This window comes from Babylonia areolata, chromosome 24 (genome assembly GCF_041734735.1).
Source record: "Babylonia areolata isolate BAREFJ2019XMU chromosome 24, ASM4173473v1, whole genome shotgun sequence".
Lineage (NCBI taxonomy): Eukaryota > Metazoa > Mollusca > Gastropoda > Neogastropoda > Buccinidae > Babylonia > Babylonia areolata.
In genome coordinates, this window is record NC_134899.1 from 54,535,536 (window position 1) to 54,555,535 (window position 20,000).

At 47.2% G+C, this 20,000-nt stretch overlaps 2 protein-coding genes across 3 annotated transcripts in view; both read right to left on the bottom strand.

Moving 5' to 3' along the window:
* Positions 1–10,139, bottom strand: part of LOC143299038 (uncharacterized) — an 11,717-nt gene extending 1,578 nt beyond the window's left edge. The window contains exons 1-3 of the mRNA XM_076612128.1: positions 9,981–10,139; positions 5,004–5,123; positions 2,474–3,917 (exon numbers count right to left, since the gene is read on the bottom strand). Coding sequence (XP_076468243.1) covers positions 2,474–3,917; positions 5,004–5,123; positions 9,981–10,121 — 1,705 coding nt within the window. The 5' untranslated portion in view covers positions 10,122–10,139. The remainder of the gene's footprint in view (positions 1–2,473; positions 3,918–5,003; positions 5,124–9,980) is intronic.
* Positions 10,140–17,953: 7,814 nt separating this feature from the next.
* LOC143299244 (uncharacterized) overlaps positions 17,954–20,000 on the bottom strand; it is a 9,769-nt gene continuing 7,722 nt past the window's right edge. For both annotated transcript variants that reach the window (XM_076612456.1, XM_076612455.1), the window contains exon 3: positions 17,954–20,000. This exon is cut by the window's right edge. The gene's annotated coding sequence lies outside the window, so the exon portion shown is untranslated.

Sequence of the window (20,000 nt, forward strand, 5' to 3'; positions counted from 1 at the left end):
GTCATTAAAGAAGCATCATGTATTTCTAGAGGTGGCTAGGATGTAAGGTCTATAAAACATTATATCAGCACAATTTGTTTTTCTACAGTTAATGAGTTGTGTACATGCACAGAGGAAGAGAACAATTTCTCTCTCTCTCTCATTTGTATTATGAACCCCCATGTCATTAGGGCTGTAAAGCTATTGATATTAAAGTGTCTAGTGTTCTCTCTCTCTCTCTCTCTCTCTCTCTCTCATTTGTATTATGAACCCCCATGTCATTAGGGCTGTAAAGCTATTGACATTAAAGTGTTCAGTGTTCTCTCTCTCTCTCTCTGTCTGTCTCTCTCTCTCACACATATACACAGACACATGCACACACATACACACACAATCATCCACATACACACACACACACACACGCACACACACGCACACACACACACACACACATGTCACTTACTGTATCCTTTTTCCTGTCTCAGTTATCTCACCACTTCTTCCCATCACCCCACCAAACCACTCCCAATGTGCATGCACAAACATCACCTATCAGTCAAAAGACCTCAACTAAAGAAAGAAACACACACACACACACACAACACACAGATGTACACACACACACACACACACACACACACACACAAGACACATACACACAAAAAGTCACACACACAAAGTCACACATATATACACACACACAAACACACACACATATTCCATCAAATCTATCCAGTGCATTTTATCTAAAATATAAAACACTACAATTGTGTCACTTCTTCTGCTACCATCATCTTGATTCCAGTCAAGGTAAAAACATGTTAATTGAACAGATGTTTTTGCTTACTTACTCTGCATCATCAACCCAGTCCACATTGAAACTTGTGCAACATTTGTGAGAAAGTGCTTTTAATGCAGGTGGACAAGACAGACTTTCCTATTGTGATCTCCTTTGACTATGGTCACACACTGCAGCATGATGTTCTGACATTCCTAATTCAGCATCAGTAACATCAGAATCATCCAAACCTCTGTCCTCCCAGGATGACATGGCCATCACTTTGGGGTTCCAACCAGACCCTGTACCTCACTTCTGGAGGAGAGCATCCTCTGAGCTTCATCAAATGTTGGTGATGAACACCTGGGTGTTCCAACAGGCAGGTAGCCCACCAACTTCCTTGCCCAGACAGAAACCCTGTGACTGTGTCAAGTGGTCACAGCACTGTGGCACAGCTCAGCAAGGACAACAGGACAGGTGGTTCTGTTCTCTGACACTCTCTCTGCACTCCCAGCCCCTGACAACTCCCACAACAAGGAGCGGAGTCCTCCCCTTGCAGCCCTCACTGCCCTTGTGACCGCTGTACTCAAAGCCGTGCTACACTGGGTACCAGCACACTGCAGAATGACAGGCAGCAACACAGCAGACACACTGGCCAAGGAAGCAGCACACAGTCAGCAGACCCACAGCCTGCTGTCCCTTGGTGACGCCCACACTATCATCAAGGCACACCTCAAGGGGAGATGACAGCTGCCACACCCCTGTCACAGCCCTCAACACAACCCTCATCTGTTGGGACCAGAGGAACAGGTCAACATCTTCTGCCTGAAAACAGGACACAATCACCTGCAGCACACACACACACACACACACACACACACACACACACACACACACACACACAGGCACTGGCCAGTAAGACACACAGATTTCAGCACTGCACAACCATCAATGCAAACCACATCACAGGTGGAGGGAAGCGGAGCACCTTTCAACTTCTTCCTTTGCTTTTCTCTTGTCCATCTCTTACCACAGTGACTGTCAGACTTCAGTTTCTTTCCACGTCTTTCTTTCACACTGACTTTTCCCTTTTGCTCCTTGGTTTCAGCTGGCAGGGAGGACTCTGGCATGGAGATGATAGCTGGTAAGAATGACTGGAACAGACTGCGCATAACTTATTTCCTTTGGATCCAAAAGTACACGAGAAAGTCCTTCAAGTCCTGGACACAGCAGACTCCACCAGCACTGAAGCAATGCTCATCAAGGCACAGCTCTGGTGGGTGGGACATGTCATCAGGATGGAGCAGTACCACATGTCCTCAACACTTCTGTTGTGCATGGACAGCTTGCCACTGGGAACAGAAGCTGGGGCCGACCACACAAACGGTAGAAAGACACCGTCAACACCAACCTCCGGTGTTGCAACCTCCAGTCACAGGAACTGGAAGATGCAGCTGCTGACCGCCCACACTGGTCAACCCTCACTTGACAAGCTTCCACCATGCACTGCCACAGGGCAGCATCAACATCAACATCAGTGTCAACAACAGATTCCAACTGTCCCCATAGTGGTCTCCACATCTGGAAAGAAGTGACCAAGTCCATACACTAAGTGAGTCTCTCAACAATAGTGTTCTTGGACATGAAGAATCACCACCACAGATAAAGACACAGACAGAGACATGGACACAGATACTGACAGCCAGTGTCACTCACCACACCGGGTTTCCACAGCAGTCAGTGTCTTCATGTTGTCTTGCAGTGAATCCTGGACTGACTTCATCTTCAGCTCCAGGGAGACAACCTGGTTTTTGGATGCTGTCATGTCAGTTTGCAGGGCAGAGTGGTCTCCCTCAAGATCAGAAATGCTCTTGTGGACCTTGGCCATGTCAGACTTCAGCTCACTGCAGTCGGTCTTCAGCTGGCTGACATCATTCTTTACAATGGCGCTGTCTGCCTGTAAAGCTGTGATGTCTGTCTGGACAGTGGTGAGCTTGGAGTCAACAGCACCATGATCAGCCTTCAGTTGGATGATGTCCGTCTGCTGCATGGAAACCTGTGTCTGCATGGAGACCACGTCATTGTGAAGCTTGGCCAGGTCTGCACTCACTTTGTCCTTTTCTGCTGTCAGCCCAGCCAGGTCCTGGTGAACAATGACGTTTTTATCTCTCAGGGCTGCCATCTCTATCTGCAGGACCACCTGGTCACTGGTCAGTTTCATGTTCTGGTCTTTCACAGTGGTCACTTCTCTTTGCACAGCGCTTTGCTCTGATGACAGCTTGCTGTTGGCGTTACTCAGCTGCGTTACGTTTTGTGTAAGCAGAGTGTTGCTAGACTGCAGCGAGGTGACCCGACCCACCAAATCTTCAAACTTCTCGTACAGATCATCCAGGCTCCTTGGATGTGTCCCCACTGATGACGCAGTTCCTGGGTCAGCCTGAAAGCCCCGTGATCCTGAAGCTGCCTTGCTGTGGGCAGGGTCTGAAGACTGGGTGGTCCTGACGACTTTCCCCATTAACGACTGCAGAGTGTTGATCATCAGGGGAGTGTTGTCTTCCACCTCATGTCTGAGCAGTGCAGTGCTGTCCAGCTTCCTGTTCAGGATCATCTGAGCTTCTCCCTGCAGGAACAGTGCCGCTCTCAGCTGGGCCGCTGACACAGGAGCTGGCTGTGACGGTGACAGTTGTTGCTGAAGCGTGTCCCGTGTTTGCCGCGCTTCTGTCATGCTGGAGTGAAGCTGCTCAGTCATAGCTTCACACTCATCTCTCAGACTGACCAGACAGGCGTCACGTGCATCGGCAGCATGGCGCAGCAGAGTGGTGTAGCGAACGTTGATGCTGTTGTCCACGGCTCTTCTCTCCTGGTTCAGCTGACACTCTTCTTCTGTCAGTTTCTTCAAGGCGTCGTCAACCATCTTCAGCTGCTCCTCCACCTGACAGCTTGTTGGGCTCTGTGCTGAGCTGGTTGTGTCTGAGGGGTCCTGCAGCACTGTCACCTGAGGTCCCTGGCAGAACATGTCATGGTAAAACTGACACTTGGAGCAGAAGTTTTTCTGGCATTTTCTGCACTGGAACTGGGCTTTCTGATCTCCAACACACACATCGCACAGCACAGGTAGGGGATCTTCCTTTCTGCAGTCAGTGTCCAGGTTAAAGTTTGTCTGCAGACCAGAAAACACAAACACACACATAATTTTTATAGTGTGTATGAAACACACAGATACATAAACCATCACAAAGGGTTCTCTTTGACAAAATTCTGTAGAAAAATCCACTTTGATAGGAAACAAATACACCTGCATGCAGAAACACAATCAGAAAAACAAAAGGGAGTGGTGTTCTCACTGTAGTGGCACACTCCACCTGGAGAGAGCAGCCTGAATTTCACACAGAGAAATCTGTGGCAAAAAAGCAATACAATACATTTCAATCAAATACAAACTGTCTTGTTCTATTCAGCATTATATTCTGTAACTTTTAAAATGTTCCATGAACTGTGATTCATTTACACTCACTTCCATGTTTCTGCAAGAAAACAACATCGTCAACAAACAGTACTGTGTACAGCAAGGTGATTTATTTTTCTCTCAGATAAAAACTGATCTGTTTGTCTTTTCATCCAAAACAAAAGGGATGAGAGAAACACAATAAAAGTAAAATATATCAAACTCTCTCCATTCATCACCACCACCACCACCCTTCCCCCCACCCTGTCACCTGCAGTCAGAACAGTCTACCTGCAATTCCATCACACCACCACCCTGTCACCTGCAGTCAGAACAGTCTACCTGCAATTCCATCACACCCCCACCCTGTCACCTGCAGTCAGAACAGTCTACCTGCAATTCCATCACACCCCCACCCTGTCACCTGCAGTCAGAACAATCTACCTGGAATTCCATCACACCCCCACCCTGTCACCTGCAGTCAGAACAGTCTACCTGGAATTCCATCACACCCCCACCCTGTCACCTGCAGTCAGAACAGTCTACCTGCAATTCCGTCACACCCCCACCCTGTCACCTGCAGTCAGAACAGTCTACCTGCAATTCCATCACACCCCCACCCTGTCACCTGCAGTCAGAACAGTCTACCTGGAATTCCATCACACCCCTACCCTGTCACCTGCAGTCAGAACAGTCTACCTGGAATTCCATCACACTCCCACCCTGTCACCTGCAGTCAGAACAGTCTACCTGGAATTCCATCACACTCCCACCCTGTCACCTGCAGTCAGAACAGTCTACCTGGAATTCCGTCACACCCCCAGCAGGGACAGGAATGACACGACGACAGGTGGGGCACGTCAGACTTCTGGCTGACCTCTCTCCTTCCTCTTCCCAGTCTTGTCCACCAGTGCCACATGTCTGAAACACACAGCCACACATGACAGTCAAGGACAGTGTCAACACTGCCTGTGATTCTGGATCCACTCTGTGCACAACATGGTCAGCTCTCACATCTTCCCAATAATCTGTCTTGTGCCGTAAAGTTCACACACTGTCTGCCCTATTTTGACCTGTAATCTTTTGGAAAATACCTGTTCTAACTTTCACCATGATATTTTCTATCAGACTGTACTCTGTACATTCTAGTTTCCACAATGTTTACAGTTTTTAGTAACACCTGTGCAACAGGATGCTTGGTCTGTTCAAGAGATTTCATACTTTTATTAATGAGGATATTTTGATTGTACAAAGTGGTGAATAAAGTTTCTACGGGACCTCATGTAGAATATGGTAATGATGTTAGATTTCCTCTGTTCAAATGCCAGTCAACTGCTGTTGAGCATGTACAACAGACAGCAACAAAGTTACTGACAGAATGCAGAGACATCTCGGTGGCACCTGGTGGGTAAAAGGGTGGATATTTTTCCGATCTCCCAGGTCAACATATGTGCAGACCTGCTAGTGCCTGAACCCCCTTCAAGTATATACGCATGCAGAAGATCAAATACACATGTTAAAGATCCTGTAATCCATGTCAGCGTTCGGTGGGTTATGCAAACAAGAACATACCCAGCATACACACCCAGGAAAACAGAGTATGGCTGTCTACATGGCGGGGCAAATAAACAGAAGGGTCACACACGTAAAATGTTAAATGTTACATGTTGTCTGAGTGTTTATGTGTGTGCCTGAAATGTGATTGAATGACACAGGAAACGAATGATGCACGCCCAACGGCAGCTGTAAGTCGGCTCTACCCAGGCAGGCAGCCTGCTGTACAAAATGACCCCGTGTTTGTAAAGTGCTTACAGCTTGGTCTCTGACCGAGGATAGGTGCTATATAAGTATTCATTCAATCAATCAATATGTCGTATGCTTATAGCTTCAGATATCTATATTCACAGTATTTTCTGTAGTGCACTAATTGAAGGCGCAGGAAAGGCAATCAAATTTAAACTTTTAAATGTATGACAGCAAAGGGGGCATCGACTGAAACACATTTCCCATTCCCTTTACTGAAAAGTGTCACAACATTAGACATTCACAAGGGAAAACAGTTTTCAAGCATTCCACACCAGCATTTCAAATTGACACACACACACACACACACACACACACACACACATGTAAATATATGCTACAGAGTATAATTTGCAACCAAAAATCATAGAAACATGTAAATACATTGAACATATTCTTAACAAAAGCAAACAAAACTGTGTCTTCTCCTTTAGATGTCCCCTATGATGATGATGATGATGATGATGATGATGATGATGATAACATGCTTGAAAGGGGAATTCTACATGAAGACTGGACTGTGTTGGGGTCCCTCTTGCTGCCCAGATGATAGCTATCAAATGTGTGTGTTTAGAAGGGGGGTTGTGATTTGGAAAACTGGATGGGACAGGGTGAGGTGTTATGGGTGGGGAGTGGGGGAGACAGGGTGAGGTGTTATGGGTGGGGGAGACAGGGTGAGGTGTTATGGGTGGGGAGTGGGGGAGACAGGGTGAGGTGTTATGGGTGAGGGAGACAGGGTGAGGTGTTATGGGTGGGCAGTGGGGGAGACAGGGTGAGGTGTTATGGGTGAGGGAGACAGGGTGAGGTGTTATGGGTGGGGGAGACAGGGTGAGGTGTTATGGGTGGGGGAGACAGGGTGAGGTGTTATGGGTGGGCAGTGGGGGAGACAGGGTGAGGTGTTATGGGTGGGGGAGACAGGGTGAGGTGTTATGGGTGGGGGAGACAGGGTGAGGTGTTATGGGTGGGGGAGACAGGGTGAGGTGTTATGGGTGGGGGAGACAGGGTGAGGTGTTATGGGTGGGGGAGACAGGGTGAGGTGTTATGGGTGAGGGAGACAGGGTGAGGTGTTATGGGTGGGCAGTGGGGGAGACAGGGTGAGGTGTTATGGGTGAGGGAGACAGGGTGAGGTGTTATGGGTGGGGGAGACAGGGTGAGGTGTTATGGGTGGGGGAGACAGGGTGAGGTGTTATGGGTGGGGGAGACAGGGTGAGGTGTTATGGGTGGGGGAGACAGGGTGAGGTGTTATGGGTGGGGGAGACAGGGTGAGGTGTTATGGGTGAGGGAGACAGGGTGAGGTGTTATGGGTGGGGGAGACAGGGTGAGGTGTTATGGGTGGGCAGTGGGGGAGACAGGGTGAGGTGTTATGGGTGGGCAGTGGGGGAGACAGGGTGAGGTGTTATGGGTGGGCAGTGGGGGAGACAGGGTGAGGTGTTATGGGTGGGCAGTGGGGGAGACAGGGTGAGATGTTATGGGTGGGGGAGACAGGGTGAGGTGTTATGGGTGGGCAGTGGGGGAGACAGGGTGAGGTGTTATGAGTGGGGGAGACAGGGTGAGGTGTTATGGGTGGGGAGTGGGGGAGACAGGGTGAGGTGTTATGGGTGGGGGAGACAGGGTGAGGTGTTATGGGTGGGGGAGACAGGGTGAGGTGTTATGGGTGGGCAGTGGGGGAGACAGGGTGAGGTGTTATGGGTGGGCAGTGGGGGAGACAGGGTGAGGTGTTATGGGTGGGCAGTGGGGGAGACAGGGTGAGGTGTTATGGGTGGGCAGTGGGGGAGACAGGGTGAGGTGTTATGGGTGGGCAGTGGGGGAGACAGGGTGAGGTGTTATGGGTGGGCAGTGGGGGAGACAGGGTGAGGTGTTATGGGTGGGCAGTGGGGGAGACAGGGTGAGGTGTTATGGGTGGGCAGTGGGGGAGACAGGGTGAGGTGTTATGGGTGGGCAGTGGGGGAGACAGGGTGAGATGTTATGGGTGGGGGAGACAGGGTGAGGTGTTATGGGTGGGCAGTGGGGGAGACAGGGTGAGGTGTTATGGGTGGGCAGTGGGGGAGACAGGGTGAGATGTTATGGGTGGGGGAGACAGGGTGAGGTGTTATGGGTGGGCAGTGGGGGAGACAGGGTGAGGTGTTATGAGTGGGGGAGACAGGGTGAGGTGTTATGGGTGGGGGAGACAGGGTGAGGTGTTATGGGTGGGCAGTGGGGGAGACAGGGTGAGGTGTTATGGGTGGGGGAGACAGGGTGAGGTGTTATGGGTGGGCAGTGGGGGAGACAGGGTGAGGTGTTATGGGTGGGCAGTGGGGGAGACAGGGTGAGGTGTTATGGGTGGGCAGTGGGGGAGACAGGGTGAGGTGTTATGGGTGGGCAGTGGGGGAGACAGGGTGAGGTGTTATGGGTGGGCAGTGGGGGAGACAGGGTGAGGTGTTATGGGTGGGCAGTGGGGGAGACAGGGTGAGGTGTTATGGGTGGGGGAGACAGGGTGAGGTGTTATGGGTGGGGGAGACAGGGTGAGGTGTTATGGGTGGGGGAGACAGGGTGAGGTGTTATGGGTGGGCAGTGGGGGAGACAGGGTGAGGTGTTATGGGTGGGGGAGACAGGGTGAGGTGTTATGGGTGGGCAGTGGGGGAGACAGGGTGAGGTGTTATGGGTGGGGAGTGGGGGAGACAGGGTGAGGTGTTATGGGTGGGGGAGACAGGGTGAGGTGTTATGGGTGGGCAGTGGGGGAGACAGGGTGAGGTGTTATGGGTGGGGGAGACAGGGTGAGGTGTTATGGGTGGGGGAGACAGGGTGAGGTGTTATGGGTGGGGGAGACAGGGTGAGGTGTTATGGGTGGGCAGTGGGGGAGACAGGGTGAGGTGTTATGGGTGGGCAGTGGGGGAGACAGGGTGAGGTGTTATGGGTGGGCAGTGGGGGAGACAGGGTGAGGTGTTATGGGTGGGCAGTGGGGGAGACAGGGTGAGGTGTTATGGGTGGGGGAGACAGGGTGAGGTGTTATGGGTGGGGGAGACAGGGTGAGGTGTTATGGGTGGGGGAGACAGGGTGAGGTGTTATGGGTGGGCAGTGGGGGAGACAGGGTGAGGTGTTATGGGTGGGGGGAGACAGGGTGAGGTGTTATGGGTGGGCAGTGGGGGAGACAGGGAAGAGGAGTGGGGCAGGTTATGTCTGGAAGTTGATGGCTTCCACTGAGACTGATGTTACTGTCTGTGTCTCCAGATGAGGCAGGTTCCACTGGCTGATTATGTGAGGGAAAAAGAACTCCTCCAATTTCATGGCAGGGAAAAGGTCTGCTGCCTGGAGAGACTGACAGACAGACCTACTGGTGGGTCAGAGACTGGTTTGAAGGAGGTGCTGATGGCAGCCACTCCATGGTGATATCTGTGGAGGATTGTCAATCTTGTAGTGGGACGGATGTTCTTGAATTAAGTTTTGATGATAAAACGTAACTGAACTTTGCTGCAACCCCCAAGAAATGTATAACTGGTCTTCTATAAAAAAAAATTTTTTAATGACAGGGACGTTTGAAAGGCTTTTAGGTCCACATGATTTACTCATACTTCTTCCACTGCATAACTGTTCAGAAGAAGAAGATGGCTGTGATGATGATGATGATGATGATGAAGATGATGATGATGATGAAGATGATGATGATGATGATGATGATGAAGATGATGATGAATTTTATTTGCTTCCGTGTCGTTTCCTGCTTTTATCAGATTTTCAGTTTCGGTTTCTGTCACGTGATATGGTTTCGAGGTGGGAAAAGTGCTTGCAAACATTTTCGCATGTGCTTTTCTTTCTATTGAGAGTGAGAAATGAAAAAAAAAGAAGAAAGAAACGGACAACACTGCGACAGCGAACAATCCCCGGCCCCACCCCACCTTTCCCCAACGGCAGCAGACCCCTCAGTCTAAAGGGGCTGACACTGAATGGAGAGTCCTGGTCATCCGATAATCAACACAATCATCGTAATCGCTGCCTTACCTCACTTTCTCTGTCCACTAAATCCTTTAAACATGGAAGGCAGAACGTGTGTTTACACGGTAAGATTTTGGGTCGACGTCCTTCAAATCGTTCAAAGCATACACTGCACGTTGTGTCTTCCTCAATCCTTCCAGTCGCCATTTTCAAAACTTCCGGGTTCGTTCTGCTAGTTTCGATTTCAATCACGTGACACAGTTTTGAGATGTGGTGGTGTGCTTTCGAGATTTAACATGTGTTTGCCAAAATTCTTCTTCGCAGTTTTTTTCCCATTTACTAGGTCTAGAACGTAGTTCCTGTTTCCACTTTACACGTTATTTATTTTGAAATAATTATCTTGATTAAACAAGGGGAGAAAACTCAGCAGGTTTCCAAAGTTTTCATCAGCACAAGAGTATTTTCCCCTTTAACTGCAAACTGTCAAATTAATAAACAATGGCGTACGTTGTTTTATTCATATCAATAAAATAAGTTTGAATGTTTTTGCTCTTCAGTGCATGTGTGAGGGGAAAAAAAGAACACTGATAAAACATATCAAGCATACCACACATATGCACACCTATTCAGGGTGCACAATTCACCTTGAGTTACATTACTTGATCAAAATCAAATAAGTATTTTTGATAATCTGAGACAAGGCAGCAAATTTCTTCTTGTTCATCAGCAGCTAACTTCATGGGTGGATAATCTGCTGCACTGAGGGAGGAGGCTGATGCAGTATTTTTGTGGGATTTTTTTTTAAACGACATTTTTTAATCTCACCACCAAGACCATCCTTCAGGGAACAGTGCAGTGGAAACAGGAGACGAGGCAGACAGTGAAAGAAGTGGACAGACAACATCACTGAGTGGACAGAGAGGAGCTTTGCTGAAACACAGGCCCTATCCCATAACTGCCAGAAATGGAGACTGAGACAGTTTTAATATGGTCAATACCTACAGCATGTTTAAGGAGGGAATTGATTGGATTTAATTGGACATGGATGCTTATACAGCACCTATCGGAGACCAAGCTCTTAGCGCTTTACAAACTCGGGGTCATTTGCATGACCGGCTGCCTACCTGGGTACAGCCGACTGGATTTCATTCGGTGCTCATCATTCGTTTCCTGTCATTCAATCAGATTTCAGGCACATGTACACACTCCTACACACTCAGACATGTAACATTTTATATGCATGACCGTTTTTGTTTAGGCAGCCATTCTCCATTTTCTGGAGTGTGCATGTTGGGTATGTTCTTGTTTCTATAACCCACCAAACACCAACAAGAATTACAGGATGTTTAACGTATGCATTTGATCTTCTGCATGTGCATACACACACAGGGGGTTTAGGCACTAGCAGGTCTGCACATATATATGTTGACCTAGGAGATCGGAAAAAATCTACACCCTTTACCCATCAGGAGCCGTTACCGAGATTCGAACCCAGGGCCCTGAGATTGAAAGTCCTAAGTTTTAACCACTAAGCTATTGATGCATAAAACTGGTGTGATCAGTTGGTTCTTCCCTATCCCATGAAGAGTGTGGAGAGATACCTGTCTGACTTGTGGATGTGTGCTGTTAGGTGTGCTCTAAAAACACCTGATTCAAATCACACTGACACTGCTGTGGTACAAAGACAGAGTGAGAGTGACTGTCCTTTCTACTGTCTGGCCTGTCCCCTGTACCTCTTTATTCCACACCCGTTCCCCTTCACACCCCACCATTTCTCAACCCTGTCTCATGCTGGTGTCACTTCACATCCCACCATTTCTCAACCCTGTCTCATGCTGGTGTCACTTCACATCCCACCATTTCTCAACCCTGTCTCATGCTGGCGTCACTTCACATCCCACCATTTCTCAACCCTGTCTCATGCTGGTGTCACTTCACATCCCACCATTTCTCAACCCTGTCTCATGCTGGTGTCACTTCACATCCCACCATTTCTCAGCCCTGTCTCATGCTGGTGTCACTTCACATCCCACCATTTCTCAACCCTGTCTCATGCTGGCGTCACTTCACATCCCACCATTTCTCAACCCTGTCTCATGCTGGTGTCACTTCACATCCCACCATTTCTCAACCCTGTCTCATGATGGCGTCACCTCACATCCCACCATTTCTCAACACTGTCTCATGCTGGTGTCACTTCACATCCCACCATTTCTCAACCCTGTCTCATGCTGGTGTCACTTCACATCCCACCATTTCTCAACCCTGTCTCATGCTGGTGTCACTTCACATCCCACCATTTCTCAACCCTGTCTCATGCTGGCGTCACTTCACATCCCACCATTTCTCAACCCTGTCTCATGCTGACGTCACTTCACATCCCACCATTTCTCAACCCTGTCTCATGCTGGTGTCACTTCACACCCCACCATTTCTCAACCCTGTCTCATGCTGACGTCACTTCACATCCCACCATTTCTCAACCCTGTCTCATGCTGACGTCACTTCACATCCCACCATTTCTCAACCCTGTCTCATGCTGGTGTCACTTCACATCCCACCATTTCTCAACCCTGTCTCATGCTGGTGTCACTTCACATCCCACCATTTCTCAACCCTGTCTCATGCTGGCGTCACTTCACATCCCACCATTTCTCAACCCTGTCATGCTGACGTCACTTCACATCCCACCATTTCTCAACTCTGCCTCATGCTGGTGTCACTTCACATCCCACCATTTCTCAACCCTGCCTCATGCTGGTGTCACTTCACATCCCACCATTTCTCAACCCTGCCTCATGCTGGTGTCACTTCACATCCCACCATTTCTCAACCCTGTCTCATGCTGGCGTCACCATCAGGACCAGTGGGTAAGGTGGTCAGAGCTGAAGCAGCACACAGCCCTCCCAGAGTCACAGAGTACAGCAGGATGACAGAGACCAGTCAGCAGCTGGGACACAGTGGTGGGCACCACCCAAGCTACCACAATGGTGAGAGTGGTAGTCGCGACAGTGTTGATCATTTGTGTGGAATTTTGTGTTCATACTCGTAAATAACCATAACTATTTTTGGTTTGATTTTCTGAATACATGTCTATAATTTCCTGTGGATTATGCTTGTTCCGACTGGTGCAGACGGCTGACAGTTTCATGGTATTTTTTGTCATCATTCATCCGTCTGTCTGTCATTCTGTCCGTCGTAGCAACAGAGGGTGTACCAAGATCCAGGTCACTTATTGGGTGTCTGACAGATCTTCTGTGTGTGTTTATTTTCATCACAAGAGCTGGAAACAAATTACATGGCTTGATCATCTTGTTTGTTCTCCTGGCCCAGCTCTAAGTGCTTACCTGTGTACAGGTTATTGTGAATACATCATGCACACATAGCACACACACCACATCAAACCACACTACACAGGCACCACACCACACTACACACACCTCACTTCACACACACCAGACACACACACACCACACCACACTACACACACCTCACTTCACACACACCAGACACACACACCTCACTTCACACACACCAGACACACACACACCACACCACACTACACACACCTCACTTCACACACACCAGACAAACACACACACCACTCACACACTCCCACCACACCACACACCACAAATATGCACAGAGACAGAGAGAGAGAGAGAGGTGGGGAGAGAGACGGAGAGAGAGAGAGAGAGAGAGAGAGAGAGAGAGAGAGAGAGAGAGAGAACAAAGAAATATTCAAACAAAAAGGTCCAAGTTGTGACAAAAAGGAGGAGTTTGTATTATACTCCATGTTGTGACAAAATATATTACAAAAGCACTATGTCTACATCTATATATTCACAAAACCGTAATGTATCATGGCTTAAAAAAGAAGCTAAATATGGCAAATAAATGACAAAAAGATCACTGTACACAAGTGAATATCCACATAGCATTAGAAGGAAAAAAATCTACATTATAGCATAATATATCACAGAAAAAAATCATGTGCGTATATTCACAAAGTGCACAGGATACCTCAAATTGATGAAAATGTCAAGTATACATACACTATGCACATGGATGCAAGAAAAAAGCAAGAAAGGCAGCAGAAGTCTCTTTGCATGTGTGTGTGTGTGTGTGTGTGTGTGTGTGTGTTGATCAGCAAGGACCATCAGGATGAACAAACCTGTCCTGCTCCACTTACGCAGGTTTCACACAACGGACCTGGGGAGACAACCCACTGGCCAGGAGTGCAATCCCTGCTTACTGCACTTGGAATGAAGCTGGCACAATGACTAAGACCATTATCTGCCAACACAGTGTCTGTCAGGGTCTGGGTTTGAATCCATATTTTGCCCTTTCTCCCAAGTTGGACTGGAAAATCAAACTGAACACTTAGTCATTCAGATGAGATGAAAAACTGAGGTGTCATGTGCACACTGAAAAAGAACCCATGGCAAGGAAAGTGTTGTCCTCTGGCAAAATTCCGACCACTCTCATAGGTGCAGAAATAAATGTATATGATACACTCCACATCTGACTAGTGCGTTAGGTTATGCTGCTGGTCAGGCATCTGCCTAACAGATGTGTAGTGTATGGATTTGTCTGAACACAGTGACGCCTTCTTGAGAAACTGAAACTCTACCTGCCTCATCAGTCGTCCTGGCCTCTTCATACTGCTGTCCACATCAAATGCTACAATTTTGAAAGACCTGTTATCAAAATGAATGTTCCCAGGGTCCGTTCTGACTTGACTTTTGTGTGTATGGATGTTGCACAGAGCAAGCATGCACCTGTGTATGTGTTGTGTGTTTTAGTAAGTGTGTGAGTTATCTTCCCTGTCTTACTTCTGATCACCGGAATTTCTGACAGTGAAAGACTCAATGGACAAGTTACAAAATTATGTCATTGGTTTGAACAAACCATTTAAACATATATGGCACAATTCTCTCAAGTCAACAACGATCAATATTAAAAGGCAGGTTACACAATTATGTCACTGATTCATACAAATCTTTCTAAATAATATTTGAAATCTATGACACAATTCTCTCATGCAAACAAAGTGGTAGGGGAGCGTACACAATAAAGTTATTTGTTCATAAAAATCATTTTAAAATGTACAGCTACTAAGTCTCTCATGTGAACAATAATCAGAATATAGACAACACACATGGCTGATCTGAAGTGGTCAGATCAATGTACAAGAACAACCAACACACATGTCTGATCTGAAGTGGTCAGATCAATGTACAAGAACAACCAACACACATGTCTGATCTGAAGTGGTCAGATCAATGTACAAGAACAACCAACACACATGTCTGATCTGAAGTGGTCAGATCAATGTACAAGAACAACCAACACACATGTCTGATCTGAAGTGGTCAGATCAATGTACAAGAACAACCAACACACATGTCTGATCTGAAGTGGTCAGATCAATGTACAAGAACAACCAACACACATGTCTGATCTGAAGTGGTCAGATCAATGTACAAGAACAACCAACACACATGTCTGATCTGAAGCGGTCAGATCAATGTACAAGAACAACCAACACACATGTCTGATCTGAAGTGGTCAGATCAATGTACAAGAACAACCAACACACATGTCTGATCTGAAGCGGTCAGATCAATGTACAAGAACAACCAACACACATGTCTGATCTGAAGTGGTCAGATCAATGTACAAGAACAACCAACACACATGTCTGATCTGAAGCGGTCAGATCAATGTACAAGAACAACCAACACACATGTCTGATCTGAAGTGGTCAGATCAATGTACAAGAACAACCAACACACATGTCTGATCTGAAGCGGTCAGATCAATGTACAAGAACAACCAACACACATGTCTGATCTGAAGTGGTCAGATCAATGTACAAGAACAACCAACACACATGTCTGATCTGAAGTGGTCAGATCAATGTACAAGAACAACCAACACACATGTCTGATCTGAAGTGGTCAGATCAATGTACAAGAACAACCAACACACATGTCTGATCTGAAGTGGTCAGATCAATGTACAAGAACAACCAACACACATGTCTGATCTGAAGTGGTCAGATCAATGTACAAGAACAACCAACACACATGTCTGATCTGAAGTGGTCAGATCAATGTACAAGAACAACCAACACACATGTCTGATCTGAAGTGGTCAGATCAATGTACAAGAACAACCAACACACATGTCTGATCTGAAGTGGTCAGATCAATGTACAAGAACAACCAACACACATGTCTGATCTGAAGTGGTCAGATCAATGTACAAGAACAACCAACACACATGTCTGATCTGAAGTGGTCAGATCAATGTACAAGAACAACCAACACACATGTCTGATCTGAAGTGGTCAGATCAATGTACAAGAACAACCAACACACATGTCTGATCTGAAGTGGTCAGATCAATGTACAAGAACAACCAACACACATGTCTGATCTGAAGTGGTCAGATCAATGTACAAGAACAACCAACACACATGTCTGATCTGAAGTGGTCAGATCAATGTACAAGAACAACCAAGACACATGTCTGATCTGAAGTGGTCAGATCAATGTACAAGAACAACCAACACACATGTCTGATCTGAAGTGGTCAGATCAATGTACAAGAACAACCAACACACATGTCTGATCTGAAGTGGTCAGATCAATGTACAAGAACAACCAACACACATGTCTGATCTGAAGTGGTCAGATCAATGTACAAGAACAACCAACACACATGTCTGATCTGAAGTGGTCAGATCAATGTACAAGAACAACCAACAATACACCCAACAAAGGACCAGCTGCAGAGGTAACACAACTAAAGGGAGTACTTCAAGGAAAGTCATTATACCCAACACTGTTTGCTTGATGAATTAATGACCTACACAACTACATGCAGAATAGTGATCTGTACACAGCAAAATAAGCAAAAATCAGAATTCCATAACACTGATGGTGTGCTCACTGTCTTCATTTCTAAAGCAGGATTTTAAAAAGCAAACTGAACCCCATAGGTACCACTGATGAAATCAGTTGAATTCTTCTTCTGCATTTGTAGGCTGCATGCAACTCTCACATCAACAAGTGGGTTTTGAAATGTACAGCCATACCCCATTTCAGGGGGACATCTAAATCAGTTGATAGTGCTTACAGCTCAGTTTAAACCCAAACCCATCAGCACCAGGCCCAAAACAAGCACAGACCACTGCCACACATGGAACAGATATAACAGTCAGTAAAATGAGACAGTCCACCACACCACTGCACACCACAACAGGGATCACACAGGCTGAGCTGAAGGCAGCAGAAACATTTTGAAAACAACCACCAAAATTCACTGTTAAAAAATCTGATTAAAAAAACATGATACATAAAAAAAGTCCATGCTGGTAACATAACAGACAGCTGAAGTGTCCAGCCAGTGTCAGCCATGTCAAGTAATACCAAAGTGTCAGAGTACAGGGTGTGACTGTCTTTCAGGCACTGTCTTACAACAGTCAAACGACACAGTCTATTCCCAGGACAACTGACAGAAAATCTCATCACCGCTCAGGACAATCTGATGTGTGACGAGGATCTGACCTGTTCTGTTCTCCATCCAACAGAGCTGTCAGTAAACAGACTTCCATCCACCAGTCCCGTCCACAGCCAGTCACACTGTGTACTGCGTGAACCTGGTCCGGCGGTCACCAGTGACCTTTTCTGCTCAGCTGTCACCATGGTGAACGTTCCGTGTGCACAGCAATCAGTTCTCATCCAGCTTCACTGTGTGACTGTGGTGCTGTGGAACAACACTTTGCAGCTGATGCCGGCAGTGAAGTAACCACCAGTGTCAATTCTTTGTCGCTGCTCTCCTTGTCCTTCATGTGTTGTTCACTTCTTGCAGGCACCAACAACAAAGGACCCTGACTGTGGTACTCATTTTCCCTACAACACTGACTCAGGAACTGTCTGAACGGGAAATGCTGAGTCAGTCGCGGACACTGATATCAAACATGAGTCACACTGCCCGGCTGTATGACGGCGACTGATAGTCCATCATCCCCTGACACAGTGTGACCATCATCCTGATAGTCCATCATCCCCTGACACAGTCTGACCATCATCCTGATAGTCCATCATCCCCTGACACAGTGTGACCATCATCCTGATAGTCCATCATCCCCTGACACAGTGTGACCATCATCCTGATAGTCCATCATCCCCTGACACAGTGTGACCATCATCCTGATAGTCCATCATCCCCTGACACAGTGTGACCATCATCCTGATAGTCCATCATCCCCTGACACAGTGTGACCATCATCCTGATAGTCCATCATCCCCTGACACAGTCTGACCATCATCCTGATAGTCCATCATCCCCTGACACAGTGTGACCATCATCCTGATAGTCCATCATCCCATGACACAGTGTGACCATCATCCTGATAGTCCATCATCCCCTGCCACAGTCTGACCATCATCCTGATAGTCCATCATCCCCTGCCACAGTGTGACCATCATCCTGATAGTCCATCATCCCCTGACACAGTCTGACCATCATCCTGATAGTCCATCATCCCCTGACACAGTGTGACCATCATCCTGATAGTCCATCATCCCCTGACACAGTGTGACCATCATCCTGATAGTCCATCATCTCCTGACACAGTCTGACCATCATCCTGATAGTCCATCATCTCCTGACACAGTCTGACCATCATCCTGATAGTCCATCATCCCCTGACACAGTGTGACCATCATCCTGATAGTCCATCATCCCCTGACACAGTGTGACCATCATCCTGATAGTCCATCATCCCCTGACACAGTGTGACCATCATCCTGATAGTCCATCATCCCCTGACACAGTGTGACCATCATCCTGATAGTCCATCATCCCCTGACACAGTGTGACCATCATCCTGATAGTCCATCATCCCCTGACACAGTGTGACCATCATCCTGATAGTCCATCATCCCCTGACACAGTCTGACCATCATCCTGATAGTCCATCATCCCCTGACACAGTGTGACCATCATCCTGATAGTCCATCATCCCCTGACACAGTCTGACCATCATCCTGATAGTCCATCATCCCCTGACACAGTGTGACCATCATCCTGATAGTCCATCATCCCCTGACACAGTCTGACCATCATCCTGATAGTCCATCATCCCCTGACACAGTGTGACCATCATCCTGATAGTCCATCATCCCCTGACACAGTGTGACCATCATCCTGATAGTCCATCATCCCCTGACACAGTGTGACCAGCATCTCCAGGGATGTGAAGGGAGACTGTGTGGGGAGAAAGTGAAGGGACCGTGTGTACTGAACAGGGAGATGGCAGAACGACCAGGAAAAGAAGACAGGAGAAAGATAGAAAAGGAAACACTGTGTGTGTGTGTGTGTGTGTGTGTGTGTGTGTGTGTGTGTGTGTGTGTGTGTGTGTGTGTGTGTGTGTGTGTGTGTTTGTAGCACTGAGAACACCACACATATAAAATGGGCCTACCACTGAAAACATTAATTTATATACATCCAGTGAAGATTTAACAATAAATGTCCACTTCTATCAACAACAACAACAACAAAAAGTAGTCATCTTCACCAGAAAGATGCTGATATTCATGTTCATGTGGATTCAATATCATACAAACCACAGGTCAATATAAACATTTAAACATTAATGTTGGTGGTGATTTTTCATAAAAGTGATCACATTTTTCAATGCACAAGATCATCTTGCAAATCAAGGAAAGCACTGTCCACCTTAAAGTTAAACAGGCTGACATCAGTTCAGCACTGAGAAAAAAAAATATCTGAAAAAACGCTTTTTGGTTCCACAGATTATGGCACAACTAACTTGACATTTCCAACCTTTTTCAGCCTTCCACCTTCTCCCACTTCAGTCTTCCACCTTCTTCCAACCAGTCTTCCACTGGTGGTCTACTGGAGACAGCACCTGACCAGGAAGTGGAGCTCCCTCATTCAGGTCAAGCAGGAACACTGAACATTGAGTCAGGTGGTCTGAGCGCTAGTCTTTCAGGCTCAACAATAAACCAAAGTTCCAAGCATCACAAGCAACAAGTCAAACATCAAAGA